The sequence below is a fragment of the Oncorhynchus gorbuscha genome, linkage group LG13 (genome assembly GCF_021184085.1).
Source record: "Oncorhynchus gorbuscha isolate QuinsamMale2020 ecotype Even-year linkage group LG13, OgorEven_v1.0, whole genome shotgun sequence".
Lineage (NCBI taxonomy): Eukaryota > Metazoa > Chordata > Actinopteri > Salmoniformes > Salmonidae > Oncorhynchus > Oncorhynchus gorbuscha.
This window is the reverse complement of record NC_060185.1, coordinates 89928160-89945318: the sequence shown is the minus strand read 5'-3', so window position 1 is coordinate 89945318 and position 17159 is coordinate 89928160. Positions and strand designations below refer to the sequence as shown.

The window sequence follows — 17159 nt, the reverse complement described above, 5'->3', positions numbered from 1 at the left end:
AGAGAGTACCCACCACATTTCTGAACAATAAAAATGGCCAAATAAAAAGGTAGTAAACCCAAAAATGACTTTGTAAATAAAATAAAAGTATACCAGTGCCTGAGCCTAAAACGTATACCAGTGTGACTAGAGAAGGCCAGCCAACCCTGGTATACAAAGTGCATTGGTGTGTAAAGGCTTTGTAAATAAAAGTATACCAGTGCCTGTGCCTACGAGTGACTAGAGAAGGCCATCCAACCCTGGTATACAAAGTGCATTGGTGCGTAAAGGTTTTGCAGTTTAAAATAAATCTCAAAGTGCCATAGTAAAGGGTGTCCATTGATCTCAAACACTGAGCGGAAGCGTTCATATATAAAATATCCCCATAGTCAAGTAAAGGCATAACTGTAGCTGATACTAGCCTCCTTCTGGCTTCAAAAGAAAAACAGGCCTTATTCCTCAAATAATATCCCAATTTCAGCTTACATTTTTTTGTAAGTTGTTGAATATGCAATTTAAGAGGCCGTCATCAATTAAAATTCAAAGATATTTATGAGGTTACAACCTCAATCTCCTTGCCCTGACAGGTAGTAATAGGTGAAAGGGTCAGAGGTCTATTTCTTGCTTTAGAAAACACCAGTTTAGTTTAGTCAGTATTGAGGATAAGCTTCAATTGACACAAGGTATGTTGAACAGTATCAAAAGCAGTTTGCAACTTCTGGAAGGCTTTTGTAAGAGACGAGGCACAACAATAAATAACAGTATCATCAGCATAAAAATGAAGTTGCGCATTTTGGACATTTTTGTCTAAATCATTTATATAAATAATGAATAAGAGAGGACCAAGTACAGAGCCTTGGGGCACACCCTTAAAGACAAACAATTTAACAGACATAAGCTCATCAAATTGAGTGCACTATCAGATAGTTAGCAAACCATGCAACTGCATGCTCTGAAAGACCAATTGACAATCGCTGCCTTAGTATGGCATGATCAACTGTATCAAAAGCCTTAGAGATCAATAAAAAGTGAGACAGTGCTGTTTTTTGTCAAGGGCTTCAGTGATATCATTTAAAACCTTCATGGCTGCCTTATTTGACATGGCAGGCGACTTCAAATCACCTTACATCATAAATAACTACTCAATATTAGTCATAGATCGGTCAGTCAGTCACAATTTCACCCATAATGCACCCCCCCCTTTGCCCTCAGGACAGCCTCAATTTGTAGGGCATGGACTCTACACAGCGTTGAAAGCGTTCCACAGGGATGCTTCCCACAGTTGTCAAGTTGGCTGGATGTCCTTTTAGGTGGTGAATCATTCTTGATTCACACAGGAATCTGTTGAGCGCGAAAAACCCAGCAACGTTGCAGTTCTTGACACAAACCGTTGCCCCTGTGTAAGTCTTGCTTCCATCCCTCTCCTCGCCACTACATGGGCTTCGAACCAGGGACCCTCTGCAAACATCAACAACTGCCTCCCACGAAGCATCGTTACCCATTGCCCCACAAAAGCAGCGGGCCTTGCAGCGCAAGAAGAACAAGTACTTCAAGGTCTCAGAGTGAGTGGTGTTAGCGCACACCTCGCTAACTAGCTAGCCATTTCACACCGGTTACACCTGGCGCCTACTACCATACCCTATTCTAAGGCACTTAAATATTTTGTCTTGCCCATTCACCATCTGATACACAATCCGTCAATATTGTCTCAAGGCTTAAAAATCCTTCTTTAACCTGTCCTCTTCATCATCTACATTGATTGAAGGGACATCAATAAGGGATCATAGCTTTCACCTGGTCAGTGTCATGGAAAGAAGAGGTGTTCTTTAATGTTTTGTACACCAGGTATACCTCAATCACCTGTGTTTGTCCCGAAGTAGCTTGTGAATTTTGATAACACTATATTTTCTGTAGTTTCTGAACCACTAGGCTGATATCGTTGCCTGAAACGGTCGACCTGGATGGCTGAGTCAATAGACCAGTGGAGAAGAATAGTTTGCAGAGACAATACATGTACAAAACAAGCAGAATGGTTGTAATGAGTGGGATACAGGAGTGGGATAACATTCCTCACCTTAGTCATGTTAGTTTACCAGCAAATCAACAGATATGTTTATATTGCAGAGTTGACACCGACGTGTACAACATCAAATCTTTTATTAAAACATTGTAACGTTATCAACAACAAAACATGAAGAAAAAAAAACACATTAAGACAAACGTTAATTTTTTAACATATATTTCCCCTCGCATGAATGAGAAGTTGCCACATCTGCCTGTTACGCACTGAATCAAATTTAATGGAACAAAACTATACCTGAAAATATATTACAAAAATAATTTTCACTGATTCAAATTTCAAGTCAGTCATTCAAAACAGTTTGTCACCATATGTTAACATCACTAAAGCCCCCAAATGATATTTGAATGGTATAAAACCATGTCACAGGCAGGCTTGACACAACAATATATGACTGATTCACCTTTCCTTTAGTCACTGTGCAGTGTGTCTCTTAGCAACACTTCACTGTAATGGTGAGACTCCAGTTAGAGGTAAGGAATGACAGACTCACCATAGCTGCCTCTGAAAACCTGATATAACCACAGAGGTATTTAAGACCTATCAACTTGAAGATCCCACTAATCTTACACATTAGGATGGTTGAAAGAGAAGGATCCCATCATTGCTTCAAATCAGAGCAGTGGAAACCGTCAAGGAATTAACAGGAGAATGCATGTTCAGCGAGGGTTTTTACGGCTACTCCTGAACAAAAAACATGTCTCATTATTAAGATCCTGAGGGCTTTATAGTCTGAGACAAGAGCAGTGTAGTGCTAATCCAGGTCCATGCAACCACGCCCTCCAACTGCCTCAGAATGAATCCACCTCATCTCTTTCACACCTATCAAATAATGTGAGACCAGTGAAATTCTTCAAGCCAAGGATACAGTTAGTGAAATATAGGGACAGCTGATCCCTCTCAGTTCTGGCTGAGCTTGGTCTTGGTGGCAAAGTCAACACTGAGTTTCCTCATTACCTCACCATGGCTCTGACCCACCAGGTTTTGGCGAACTCTACCATAGTTCTCCTTGACGAAGTTGGCGAAGGGCGTGGGTGCCCGGGGCTTGGAGGGGTTGAGCAGGACCAGCTGACCCGTACAGAGGGCACACACAAACCTCTCGGTGTCCAGAGACTTAGAGTGGCGACCGAGTCTACAGAGGGCAGGAAGAAGAGAACAGTTTAGCCATCAATAGGATGGAGTTTAGCCATCAATAGGTTTAAGAGTTTAGCCATCAATAGGTTTAACAGTTTAGCCATCAATAGGTTTAAGAGTTTAGCCATCATTAGGATGGAGTTTAGCCATCAATAGGTTTAAGAGTTTAGCCATCAATAGGTTTAACAGTTTAGCCATCAATAGGTTTAACAGTTTAGCCATCAATAGGTTTAACAGTTTAGCCATCAATAGGATAGAGTTTAGCCATCAATAGGATGGAGTTTAGCCATCAATAGGATGGAGTTTAGCCATCAATAGGATGGAGTTTAGCCATCAATAGGTTTAAGAGTTTAGCCATCAATAGGTTTAAGAGTTTAGCCATCAATAGGTTTAAGAGTTTAGCCATCAATAGGATGGAGTTTAGCCATCATTAGGTTTAAGAGTTTAGCCATCAATAGGATGAAGTTTAGCCATCAATAGGATGGAGTTTAGCCATCAATAGGATGGAGTTTAGCCATCAATAGGATGGAGTTTAGCCATCAATAGGTTTAAGACTTTAGCCATCAATAGGTTTAACAGTTTAGCCATCAATAGGTTTAACAGTTTAGCCATCAATAGGATGGAGTTTAGCCATCAATAGGTTTAAGAGTTTAGCCATCAATATGTTTAACAGTTTAGCCATCAATAGGTTTAACAGTTTAGCCATCGATAGGTTTAAGAGTTTAGCCATCAAGTGGTTTAACAGTTTAGCCATCAATAGGTTTAACAGTTTAGCCATCGATAGGTTTAAGAGTTTAGCCATCAAGTGGTTTAACAGTTTAGCCATCGATAGGATAGAGTTTAGCCATCAATAGGATGGAGTTTAGCCATCGATAGGTTTAAGAGTTTAGCCATCGATAGGTTTAAGAGTTTAGCCATCGATAGGTTTAAGAGTTTAGCCATCATTAGGTTTAAGAGTTTAGCCATCAATAGGATGGAGTTTAGCCATCAATAGGATGGAGTTTAGCCATCAATAGGTTTAAGAGTTTAGCCATCAAGTGGTTTAACAGTTTAGCCATCAAGTGGTTTAACAGTTTAGCCATCAAGTGGTTTAACAGTTTAGCCATCGATAGGTTTAACAGTTTAGCCATCAATAGGTTTAACAGTTTAGCCATCGATAGGTTTAAGAGTTTAGCCATCAATAGGATGGAGTTTAGCCATCGATAGGTTTAAGAGTTTAGCCATCGATAGGTTTAACAGTTTAGCCATCAAGTGGTTTAACAGTTTAGCCATCAAGCAAGTCTCTTCTTATTGGTGTCCTTTAGTCGTGGTTTCTTTGCAGCAATTCAACCATGAAGTCCTGATTCACACAGTCTCCTCTGAACAGTTGATGTTGAGATGTTACTTGAACTCTGAAGCATTTATTTGGGCTGCAATCTGAGGTGCAGTTAGCTCTAATGAATTTATCCTCTGCAGCAGATGTAACTCTTGGTCTTCCTTTCCTGTGTTGGTCCTCATGAGAGCCAGTTTCATCATAGCACTTGATGGTTTTTGCGACTGCACTTGAAGAAACTTTAAAAGTTCTTGAAATTTTCCGGATTGACTGACCTTCATGTCTTAACGTAATGATGGACTGTCGTTTCTCTTTAATAATTTGAGCTGTTCTTGCCATAATATAGACTTGGTCTTTTACCAAATAGGGCTATATTCTGTATACCACCCCATACCTTGTCACAACACAACTGATTGGCTCAAACACATTAATTAAGGAAAGAAAAAAATTCCACAAATTAACTTAACATGGAACATCTGTTAATTGAAATGAATTTAAATGCATTCCAGGTGTTTGAGAGAATGCCAAGAGTGTGCAAAGCTGTCATCAAGGCAAAGTTTGGCTACTTTCAAGAATCTAAAAAAATTCAATATTTTGAATTGTTTAACACTTTTATGGTTACAACATGATTCCATATGTGTTATTTCACAGTTCTGATATCTTCACTATTATTCTACAATGTAGAAAATAGTCCAATAAAGAAAAACCCTGGAATTAAACTTTTGACTGGTACTGGTACTGTACCTGTTTTTGCAGCAGCTGCACTGGTACTGGTACTTGTAGTTAATGTCGTAGCTGTGGCAGCGGGTGACCACAGGCAACTCGGGGTGTGCCAGCGTGGCCTTGCGGGCGTACAGCTTCCAGAAGGGGCCGTGCCCATCCCTCACACCGTTGATCAACCAGGTGGCAGCGTGGCACATCTCATGAACCAATGTGTCCCGCAGGCGGTCTGGCAAGAGGGAGGACGGAAAGTAACGCGGGAGAGAAAAGAAGAGACAAGGGGGGAATGGGAGAGAGAGGAAGGATGGGAGAGAGAGAGGAAGGATGGGAGAGAGAGAGGAAGGATGGGAGAGAGAGGGGAGAGAGGGGCAGTGGGAGAGAGAGAGAGAGAGAGAAAGGAAGTGGGAGGAGAGAGTGAGTGGGAGGAGAGAAGGAGTGGGAGTGGGAGGAGAAAGGGAGTGGGAGGAGAAAGGGAGTGGGAGGAGAAAGGGAGTGGGAGGAGAAAGGGAGTGGGAGGAGAAAGGGAGTGGGAGGAGAGAGGGAGTGGGAGGAGAGAGGGAGTGGGAGAGAGAGGAAGGATGGGTGAGAACGAGGCAAGTTGGGAGAGAAAGCAGGATACTTTTTACACAGGTTTAATAATACAGACACTGGCTGTTCAAATTCAAGTTTGACTTTAAATGACTTTCACCAGAACCTAATTTCAACATTATAACCAGATAGATTTAATCTCATGTCATTAGTTCTTCAACCAGTGAAGCCTTACCTGCAGAGTCACAGACTTTCTCCGAGAGTTGGATACGGGCGTATCGGTTCCCTCCTCTTCTCTCCTGCCCTGTGACGCAGTAGCCAGCAGTCTTTCTCATCTTGTTATTCCAGCTCACTGACATGTTACTGGGCAGCTGGGGAACAAAGACGTTACAAAGGAAAGAAGAGGTAAAACATGCAAGATAATCCCAGGTCACATGATGTTATGGTGTAGGTCAACGCAAAACACTGAATAAGATGGCATCTTCATCACTCTCCAAGCGATATGGTGGTAAATGTATGCTTATAACCTGTGTGTTTAACACTATAGCCCATGTATGCTTATAACCTGTATATTTAAACCTGTATAGCCTATGTATGCTTAAAGTGTGTGTGTGCATACCTTGTTGTCGAACACGCTGGTGTTGTACAGGCGATACAGTTTGCTGGTGAGCTCCTCCTTGGTCTGTTTGAAGTTGTGGCTGTAGCTGGAGCCTGGTCCAGACAGAGACTGGAGGAAACACCCAGGAGTCATACACCCTGCTGATACACTGAGGAGAGAAACACCCAGGAGTCAGACACCCTGCTGATACACTGAGGAGAGAAACACCCAGGAGTCAGACACCCTGCTGAGACACTGAGGAGAGAAACACCCAGGAGTCAGACACCCTGCTGATACACTGAGGAGAGAAACACCCAGGAGTCAGACACCCTGCTGATACACTGAGGAGAGAAACACCCAGGAGTCAGACACCCTGCTGATACACTGAGGAGAGAGACACCCAGGAGTCAGACACCCTGCTGATACACTGAGAGAGAAACACCCAGGAGTCAGACACCCTGCTGATACACTGAGGAGAGAAACACCCAGGAGTCAGACACCCTGCTGAGACACTGAGGAGAGAAACACCCAGGTGTCTGACACCCTGCAGATACACTGAGGAGAGAAACACAGCCTGGAGTCTGACACCCTGAGGAGAGAAACATTGATCAACACCCTGTCCTAGGGCCTGTTCAGTAGAGTAATGAGGTACAGTCCTAGGGCCTGTTCAGTAGAGTAATGAGGTACAGTCCTAGGCCCTGTTCAGTAGAGTATTGAGGTACAGCCCTAGGGCCTGTTCAGTAGAGTAATGAGGTACAGTCCTAGGGCCTGTTCAGTAGAGTAATGAGGTACAGTCCTAGGCCCCGTTCAGTAGAGTATTGAGGAACACCCTGCCCTAGGACCTGTTCAGTAGAGTATTGAGGAACACACTGCCCTAGGCCCTGTTCAGTAGAGTACTGAGGAACAGCCCTAGGCCCTGTTCAGTAGAATATTGATCTACATCCTGTCCTAGGCCCTGTTCAGTAGAGTATTGAGGTACAGCCCTAGGCCCTGTTCAGTAGAGTATTGAGGTACAGCCCAGTAGAGTATTGAGGTACAGCCCTAGGCCCTGTTCAGTAGAGTATTGAGGTACAGCCCATCCTAGGCCCTGTTCAGTAGAGTGAGGTATACCCTGTCCTAGGCCCTGTTCAGTAGAGTATTGAGGTACAGCCCTAGGCCCTGTTCAGTAGAGTATTGAGGTACAGCCCATCCTAGGCCCTGTTCAGTAGAGTATTGAGGTACAGCCCATCCTAGGCCCTGTTCAGTAGAGTATTGAGCTACAGCCCATCCTAGGCCCTGTTCAGTAGAGTATTGAGGTACAGCCCAGTAGAGTATTGAGGTACAGTCCTAGGGCCTGTTCAGTAGAGTATTGAGGTATAGCCCATCCTAGGCCATGTTCAGTAGAGTATTGAGGTACAGCCCTAGGCCCTGTTCAGTAGAGTATTGAGGTACAGTCCTAGGGCCTGCTTAATATTACCTGGAGAAGGAAATGCTGCTGGTCTGAAGTCTGGTCTCTGTGGGTTTAGAGACAAGCAGCCTCGCTGCAGTCTTCAGAACCAATGGAGTTCTCCCTACCGGCCGAGGGCCGGCCTCTTTCGAGGCTTTGGGCCGTGGAGCTGACAGGGGGGGCTTCTGATTGGGCCCTGGATTCACACACGAGGATGCAGCCAATGAGAGGAAGTGATACAGAAACAAAAAAGGAAATGTACCAATTAAAAACCACAGCTGGCAGAAAGAAGCCTTGTGGGTGGACATGGTCTGAACAGAAATATAGGAGTTATATTTAAACACTTTGGGAGCATTATACCATCGTGCATATTTACTTTGTTACGTTACCCTCTCTGATCCAACTCCTGGGACAAGTTTTTAAAATATTTTTTAGGTATGTGCCACCCCACTTACTGTTTAGGTGTTGGGGTGTTACCTGTGTCATGTTTAGGTGTTGGGGTGTTACCTGTGTCATGTTTAGGTGTTGGGGTGTTACCTGTGTCATGTTTAGGTGTTGGTGTTACCTGTGTCATGTTTAGGTGTTGGTGTTACCTGTGTCATGTTTAGGTGTTGGTGTTACCTGTGTCATGTTTAGGTGTTGGTGTTACCTGTGTCATGTTTAGGTGTTGGTGTTACCTGTGTCATGTTTAGGTGTTGGAGTTACCTGTGTCATGTTTAGGTGTTACCTGTGTCATGTTTAGGTGTTGGTGTTACCTGTGTCATGTTTAGGGTGTTACCTGTGTCATGTTTAGGTGTTACCTGTGTCATGTTTAGGTGTTACCTGTGTCATGTTTAGGTGTTACCTGTGTCATGTTTAGGTGTTGGTGTTACCTGTGTCATGTTTAGGTGTTACCTGTGTCATGTTTAGGTGTTACCTGTGTCATGTTTAGGTGTTACCTGTGTCATGTTTAGGTGTTACCTGTGTCATGTTTAGGTGTTACCTGTGTCATGTTTAGGTGTTACCTGCGTCATGTTTAGGTGTTACCTGTGTCATGTTTAGGTGTTACCTGTGTCATGTTTAGGTGTTACCTGCGTCATGTTTAGGTGTTACCTGTGTCATGTTTAGGTGTTACCTGTGTCATGTTTAGGTGTTACCTGTGTCATGTTTAGGTGTTACCTGTGTCATGTTTAGGTGTTACCTGTGTCATGTTTAGGTGTTACCTGTGTCATGTTTAGGTGTTACCTGTGTCATGTTTAGGTGTTACCTGTGTCATGTTTAGGTGTTACCTGTGTCATGTTTAGGTGTTACCTGTGTCATGTTTAGGTGTTACCTGTGTCATGTTTAGGTGTTACCTGTGTCATGTTTAGGTGTTACCTGTGTCATGTTTAGGTGTTGGTGTTACCTGTGTCATGTTTAGGTGTTGGTGTTACCTGTGTCATGTTTAGGTGTTGGTGTTACCTGTGTCATGTTTAGGTGTTGGTGTTACCTGTGTCATGTTTAGGTGTTACCTGTGTCATGTTTAGGTGTTGGTGTTACCTGTGTCATGTTTAGGTGTTGGTGTTACCTGTGTCATGTTTAGGTGTTACCTGTGTCATGTTTAGGTGTTACCTGTGTCATGTTTAGGTGTTGGTGTTACCTGTGTCATGTTTAGGTGTTGGAGTTACCTGTGTCATGTTTAGGTGTTACCTGTGTCATGTTTAGGTGTTACCTGTGTCATGTTTAGGTGTTACCTGTGTCATGTTTAGGTGTTACCTGTGTCATGTTTAGGTGTTGGTGTTACCTGTGTCATGTTTAGGTGTTACCTGTGTCATGTTTAGGTGTTACCTGTGTCATGTTTAGGTGTTGGTGTTACCTGTGTCATGTTTAGGTGTTGGTGTTACCTGTGTCATGTTTAGGTGTTGGAGTTACCTGTGTCATGTTTAGGTGTTACCTGTGTCATGTTTAGGTGTTACCTGTGTCATGTTTAGGTGTTACCTGTGTCATGTTTAGGTGTTACCTGTGTCATGTTTAGGTGTTACCTGTGTCATGTTTAGGTGTTACCTGTGTCATGTTTAGCTGTTACCTGTGTCATGTTTAGGTGTTACCTGTGTCATGTTTAGGTGTTACCTGTGTCATGTTTAGGTGTTACCTGTGTCATGTTTAGGTGTTACCTGTGTCATGTTTAGGTGTTACCTGTGTCATGTTTAGGTGTTACCTGTGTCATGTTTAGGTGTTACCTGTGTCATGTTTAGCTGTTACCTGTGTCATGTTTAGCTGTTACCTGTGTCATGTTTAGCTGTTACCTGTGTCATGTTTAGGTGTTACCTGTGTCATGTTTAGCTGTTGGTGTTACCTGTGTCATGTTTAGGTGTTACCTGTGTCATGTTTAGGTGTTACCTGTGTCATGTTTAGCTGTTACCTGTGTCATGTTTAGCTGTTACCTGTGTCATGTTTAGCTGTTACCTGTGTCATGTTTAGCTGTTACCTGTGTCATGTTTAGCTGTTACCTGTGTCATGTTTAGCTGTTACCTGTGTCATGTTTAGCTGTTACCTGTGTCATGTTTAGCTGTTACCTGTGTCATGTTTAGGTGTTACCTGTGTCATGTTTAGGTGTTACCTGTGTCATGTTTAGGTGTTACCTGTGTCATGTTTAGCTGTTACCTGTGTCATGTTTAGCTGTTACCTGTGTCATGTTTAGCTGTTGGTGTTACCTGTGTCATGTTTAGGTGTTACCTGTGTCATGTTTAGGTGTTACCTGTGTCATGTTTAGGTGTTACCTGTGTCATGTTTAGGTGTTGTGTCATGTTTACCTGTTACCTGTTCATGTTTGGTGTTACCTGTGTCATGTTTAGGTGTTGGTGTTACCTGTGTCATGTTTAGGTGTTACCTGTGTCATGTTTAGGTGTTACCTGTGTCATGTTTAGGTGTTACCTGTGTCATGTTTAGGTGTTACCTGTGTCATGTTTAGGTGTTACCTGTGTCATGTTTAGGTGTTACCTGTGTCATGTTTAGGTGTTACCTGTGTCATGTTTAGGTGTTACCTGTGTCATGTTTAGGTGTTGTTACCTGTGTCATGTTTAGGTGTTACCTGTGTCATGTTTAGGTGTTGGTGTTACCTGTGTCATGTTTAGGTGTTGGTGTTACCTGTGTCATGTTTACATTTTACATTACATTTAAGTCATTTAGCAGACGCTCTTATCCAGAGCGACTTACAAATTGGTGCATTCACCTTATGACATCCAGTGGAGCAGCCACTTTACAATAGTGCCTCTAAATCTTTTAGGGGGGGGGGTGAGAAGGATTACTTTATCCTATCCTAGGTATTCCTTAAAGAGGTGTTGGTGTTGGGGTGTTACCTGTGTCGTGTTTAGGTGTTGGGGTGTTACCTGTGTTATGTTTAGGTGTTACCTGTGTCATGTTTAGGTGTTGGGGTGTTAGCTGTGTCATGTTAAGGTGTTGGGGAGTTACCTGTGTCATGTTTAGGTGTTGGGGTGTTGCCGGTCTTGTGGTTCTTCTTAATTCTGTCCAGTAAGCTGAGGAACTCCTCCTCTGAGCTGGCTGAGTCCTCCAGCTTCGACGGGGCTGAGTGAGTCCGCTGTGGAAGGGGGGCCGGGGTGGAAGAGGGGAGAGGAGAGGACAGAGAAGGAGGGGAGGGCGAGGGAAAGAAGATGTCCTCCTGGTTACTTTGTGGAACTTTGACCTTGTGTTTCCGAGACGTGGGCGGTTGGCGCACAGGGTGGCGCGTCCTCCACGTGCTCTTTATCAAGATACCATCATCGTCACTGTCGCTGAGGAAAACTGGGGAGTCACACTGGGACAGGGGTCTTCTGACTGGGAGCTGGGAGGATGACGGCTTAGGGGTGTTAGAGGTACCTGTAGAAGACAGACACAGTGACCTGTTGTTGGGACTGAATCATAATATCTCCATGAGTTAAACAAAACAGACAGTGACTGTTGAGTAGGTAACGCTGTCGGCCTAACAACTCCCCCTCTAGCAGTGACAATATATCAAAATATCCAAGGCTTCCTGGGTATTACTTCAGTTCCGGCTATGAGAAGAAAAGTCACCACAGTGCTGAACTGAAATTGAGCAGAAAAAACTTCTTCGAAACAGATTTCAGTTCATTACGAGCATGTATGTTGACAGTTAATGTTAGCGTATCAAATAGTCCCCTATTCCCTATATAGTCCACTACTTTTGAATAGAGTAGTGCCCTATATAGGGAATAGGTTGCCATTAGGGACACAGCAATATTACCTTTGGCGGTAGGTGTTTTTTTCTTCTTGAGGACGAAGTCATCGTCGGAGGAAGAGCTGTCGACAATAAAGTTTCTGAGGCTGAGGACAAAACAGGAGATAAACCTGAGTATTAACACACGATAGGGACCATAGTCACGGTAAGAGGTTGAAACCACTGTACCTGTCTACACTGCCACGTTCCGCTTCCTTGGGCTTCGGCTTGGGAGTTTTCACACGGCTCAGGACTTCAGGGGCACCAGACGAGACAAAGGGGAACAGTAAACATCTCATCCCCCATGATGCAGCAGCGCCAGTTATACCTCTCGCTTCGCATCTTCCTCTTCTGCTGTGACTCACTCATTTCTGTTTATTAATGAAGCTCCCATTTTGGGCCAATCAGTGTAATTTAGTAAATGCGGGATCTCTATGACAACACCCATCATTCACCAGAGTTTCTGCAAAAGTAGGCCAGTGCTGTCTCGAGATATCGCGTGTGACTCATGCATGAACGGACGGAGAACGAGCCACGGTCCCCTCCCCGATTTCATCATGGAGAACAATGACATGAGTAAGGAGACATCGAAGAGACCTGGGCCCGTTTCCCGGTAGCGATGGAACTTACCAGTGTTTTAATGATGCATCTTTACTACAACGGACAAAGAAGTAACATGTTTCCCAGAACACCACGCAGAGAGAACGTTCACAAGTTGGTCGTTGAGAAGTGTCAATACAGATAGGATCAAAAGAAAAGCAGGGCTGCTCTCAGAACAGCTTTCTCCATTCAAATGTTACCTTAAACATGAGAATGATTTCGCAATACTCATGTCAGATCAGCTCCTGAAGAGATATAATCATCTATGGCTGCAAATATTGAGGCGGCTTATTCTAACGATTACGCTATAATAATACACTAACTCACAGATTTGGCTTGTTAGGCTACACATTATGAAATATAGAGGCACAAATGACAGACAGTATCCAAATAGCAAAATAAAACAATTGAATTAACATTGGTTTCAATATAATTTAAATATACAAGCCTATAATCTATACTGTAGGTAGGCTATTTATCTTTTAATGCAGTCATCTCGGTTTTTATTTTAAGATTTGTTTTCAAATATTTTTATCCTTTGCTTGTTTGTAACAATTGCAAAGACATTGGAAACTTCGTTGTGAAGTTATTGGCGGTCACAGAGTGAATGATACACATCTTGATCCTATTTGTACCAGAGATCGTCGGTGTATAAAGTGATGAATCTAACAACACAGAGTGGTTTGGGGCAGCTGGTAAATAATTAGCCTTTTGAAGTACGACTTTAGCAACGATGCTTTTGGGAAACATCTGTAAGATTTAATGATGCTCCTACAAAGGTTCTAACAACGAACTTAGCCTTAAGATGCATTTAGGAAACCGGGGCCCTGGACAGTCATAAACAATACTGTTGTTTGACTTTATTGCATACACCAAATTAGACATGACAAACACCCATTCAGAAGTGACATAGAACATTGTTTCAATAAAGAAGCCTCACCCCAACACAAAACATGACTTCACTAATGCAGAAGTCAAGGCACCAGTATGGTACTTACAGTTTTCAAAGCCGCCATCACTGTCTGAGCTTAATACAAGGACTGGTTCACTAGAGGGGAGAGAATCAGAAAATAAACAACAACACATTTTGTCCAATTGAATGACCAGATAGATGAAATGGAATTAAGGGCGCTATTCAATCCGTATTGTGGAAGTTCAGCGTTACAGTATGATAGAAATTTAAACGCAACGTTCCCAGGTAAGTGGGTATTGCGTTCACGGTAAACGCTGCATATGTCTCCTCAATCAGACATTACATTTAGATTTCTATTGGCTAATCTGTAAGGTTTCAGTTATCCAGATTGAATAGAGACCTATAAGTCTACAAGGCTATAGGCTGGAAGTAGGGTTGTGACGGTCATGGTATTTTGGATGACTGTAATTAGCCAGCCAAATGACAGCGTTCACCACAATAGCGTAAACATTTTTTTTTTATTACATTTTCTACTCTTCTCTGCTGCCATAGAAATTGAATTAATAGAACAGGTGTCCCCGTTCAAGTCAATGACGACATAATGGGTGGACTGGCAGCCATTGCGAGTGTACCAATATCAACAAAGCAGGAATTTAAAATATGTGCTGTAATTTGTTGATTCAAGTCACGTGACATTACAATAATAACATTCCATTGCCTGAGCCACATCAGTTTACATCATTTGAATGAACATTCTACATTACCATGGAAATTGCATCACAATACCAGGCAGCCATTTCAAGTGTACCCATGAGTTTACCAGTCAAATTGCCAGGGTTAGAGGTTCCAAGTCTGTTCTTTTCATTCTATTTCTATGTGTGCTGCTGCTGCATTGTGGGAGGTATAAGCCTAGGCAATCGAAGACTTGTTTGCTTGTTCCAGCAAGGAGCAAACAAGCTTCATCACGTTGTTACAGCAGAAACGGACAGAGATGGAAGAGAAAGCGAGACACCCCACTCCCTCATTTTTTATGGTTACATTACAGTCAATGAACGAAGCAGACCAGACTGCTATTTCATTGGTGTCTATGGGATAACCACCCCATTAAGCAGACCGGAAGTGACCACTTTTTTTCAATGGTAAACGGCCTGAGTGAACTATTTTCTTTTATCCACCATCTTTGAAACGTACTAAACCGCACGAATGCCGTCCCATCTTCAGTGAGCTGATTTTTCCACGGCAAACACATTTTTTTGAAGGTTATTTTATTTTCACGACAGTCTTCATCCATAACCGTTGGTTACACAGTATTTGTGCCAGCACTAGCTGGGCGAATCACTACTTTACCTGACTTTGTTAGCAGCACTGCAATGTTTCCGAGAAGCAGCTTTGGGTGTAGCCTGCTCCACAAGAACTACAGACAAGAAGAACATGGAGATTAATTCATTCAACTACAGTATTTCAATGCATGGCTATCATGTCATAGACCTACATGTTTGGCACCACGACAACCATAATCAAGAGTTGGCCAATGCTCATACAGCTCTGGACCAGGTGTAAAGGAATCTTCCAGGTGAACAAAAAGAAAGCAGTCGTAGGTCAAGTCAATCAAACATCATCAATCAATCCAGGTTTAATATAAATTGCAACAAGGAGCCACTCTGCACAGAAGCAGAGAACATGTCTATCAAGCCCTTTATATTCTAATAGACAAGCAGCACAACCCACTGACCCTCACTTACACTGGTCGAAATCATCATCGCTGGACTCTATCAACACCTTGGTCCTGTAACTGTTGCCCTTGGAGACCTGGTTCTCTTTCCCTGAGCCTCCGTCATCCTCTTCCTCACTGTCTGGCAGATGTTGCCGGACTCGGGGAGGAAGGTCTTGAACACCCCTGGAGGAGTGATTGCCTGTGGCCAGACGCCGAGTCTTACTGATGCTCTTAATCAGCTGTAAAGAAGACATGGGATGTCTTTCAAATGGCACCCAGGTCAAATGTAGTTGGTGCAATTGATAACAAAATCATTGGTAATTCTGATTAATGTGACCAAGTTAAGTAAGATAACAACATACCTGTTCTTCTGCTGTTTTCAACCCTCCCTTCTCTGACCAGCCCAGTTTCTGTGAAACTCTTTGAAATAATCTGTGATTGTCGTCATCCATGGTACTTTTCTCTGTCTATCTTCTCTGTAAGGGGGACAATATAACTATTATCTGCTAACAACATTCCCAGATAGCTACTGTAGCTCTGCCACTGGATAGCCCTCTGGGAAATGCATACAAACAAGATATATTTTTTGATGTTCGCGAATCGTGACATAACGTTACCTTTGAAGATGATGATAAGAGCTTTTGCTTTGTGCCCACGTTTCGGACAGCTACTGAAAGCAACCAACGAAAATTCAAAACTTCACACCGGAAGTGTTTTTCCCCTTCTTTTTTTTTACCGGAAGTTGTCATTGGCAAAGCGAAAACGAGTGGTAATGACGTAGCTAGATGCGGAACTAGGCCTACGTCAACAAATGGTTGCTTTGTTCACAATAATAATACGAATTTGTATACTTTTATTCCGCTCAAAATGTCTAAACTACAGTTTCTGAACGCGTATGTTACTGAACGACTAACGGCTGCTGCTCTAGAGATATCCGTAGCCATAGAGACAACAGTAGTAGAGTTGCATCAAGAAATCTCCCGTTCGACGGAGGAGAATGATCGCCTACGAAGACTGTTGGATTTGGTTTTCAACCGACAGATAAAGTCACACAGAGGTTTGCATTGACGACTTGCAACTGTATTAACACACGTCAATCATATGGCAACTTGGCAAGATAGAAGCTTAAGATACACGATTGCAAATATACAAGTACTAAAGCAACGCTGCAATTGTAATTTTGAATCCCACAGCAGTATTCTCTGCGTACCAATAAACAAGTTAGCTAGCTTTTTAACATTTTGTAGTTGCCGAAGAAAACTATGAATTTAGAGTTAGACAAAACACTTATTGAATTATCAGCAACTTTATATTTCTTATTTTTCATTTATCAGATACCCACCAGCTCACACTCCCCATATCTGAAGAGGAGGTTCACCCTGAGCAGCAGCACTGTGAGCAGGAGTGGAGCCCCAGTCTGATTCAGGAGGACCCAGGCCCACACAGATTAAAGAGGAACAGGAGGAACTCAGGACCAATCAGGAGGAAGATCAGCTTCAAGGACTGGGGGAGGCTGATCTCATAAAGTTCATATTCACTTCTCCCTGTGTGGAAAGTGACTATGATCAGGAGAACCCATCTCAGCCCTCACATCTACACCAAACCCAAACTGTGGACAGAGAGAGGGACAGAGAGAGGGACTCTCTACTCACCTACACAACTGATGAGATCAAACTAGAACCTGATGGAGAGAATTACAGAGTATCAGATCCAGCCAGTGACTCTCAGCCCCTCTCTGCAGTAAATCCAGACTGTTCTGCAGCTCCATGTGAAAACATGAAAAGTGATGATGAGGTGGAGAGTGGAGGACAGCTATTAGGGTCTAAGACACTCGAATCAAAAAGAAAACAGACAAAGAAAGGAGAAAAGGGGACGGCCACAATGTTGCCCCGTTTGACATCTTCTAGTGTTACTACTCATTATTGCAAGTTGTGTAGGAAGACTTTTCTGTCAAACGGTTTTT

The 17159-nt window shown here is 43.0% G+C and overlaps 1 protein-coding gene across 2 annotated transcripts; it reads right to left on the bottom strand.

Annotated features, from left to right (window-relative positions):
- Nucleotides 1-2091: 2091 nt before the first annotated feature.
- LOC123993679 (acidic repeat-containing protein-like) lies at nucleotides 2092-16603 on the bottom strand. 2 transcript variants are annotated; one of them, XM_046296074.1, is made up of 13 exons: nucleotides 16539-16603; nucleotides 15559-15672; nucleotides 15225-15435; nucleotides 14830-14896; nucleotides 13568-13617; nucleotides 12159-12222; nucleotides 11997-12076; nucleotides 11207-11611; nucleotides 7808-7973; nucleotides 6373-6520; nucleotides 5989-6124; nucleotides 5250-5454; nucleotides 2092-3191 (listed from the first exon to the last, which is right to left on the bottom strand). In XM_046296074.1, exons 2-13 carry the CDS (start codon nucleotides 15646-15648, stop codon nucleotides 2960-2962), a joined length of 1854 nt encoding a protein of 617 aa, XP_046152030.1. In that variant the 5' UTR covers nucleotides 15649-15672; nucleotides 16539-16603; the 3' UTR covers nucleotides 2092-2959. The 2 variants fall into 2 exon arrangements, with proteins under 2 accessions (XP_046152030.1, XP_046152029.1); XM_046296073.1 differs by lacking the exon at nucleotides 16539-16603 and adding an exon at nucleotides 15814-15932.
- Nucleotides 16604-17159: the final 556 nt, after the last annotated feature.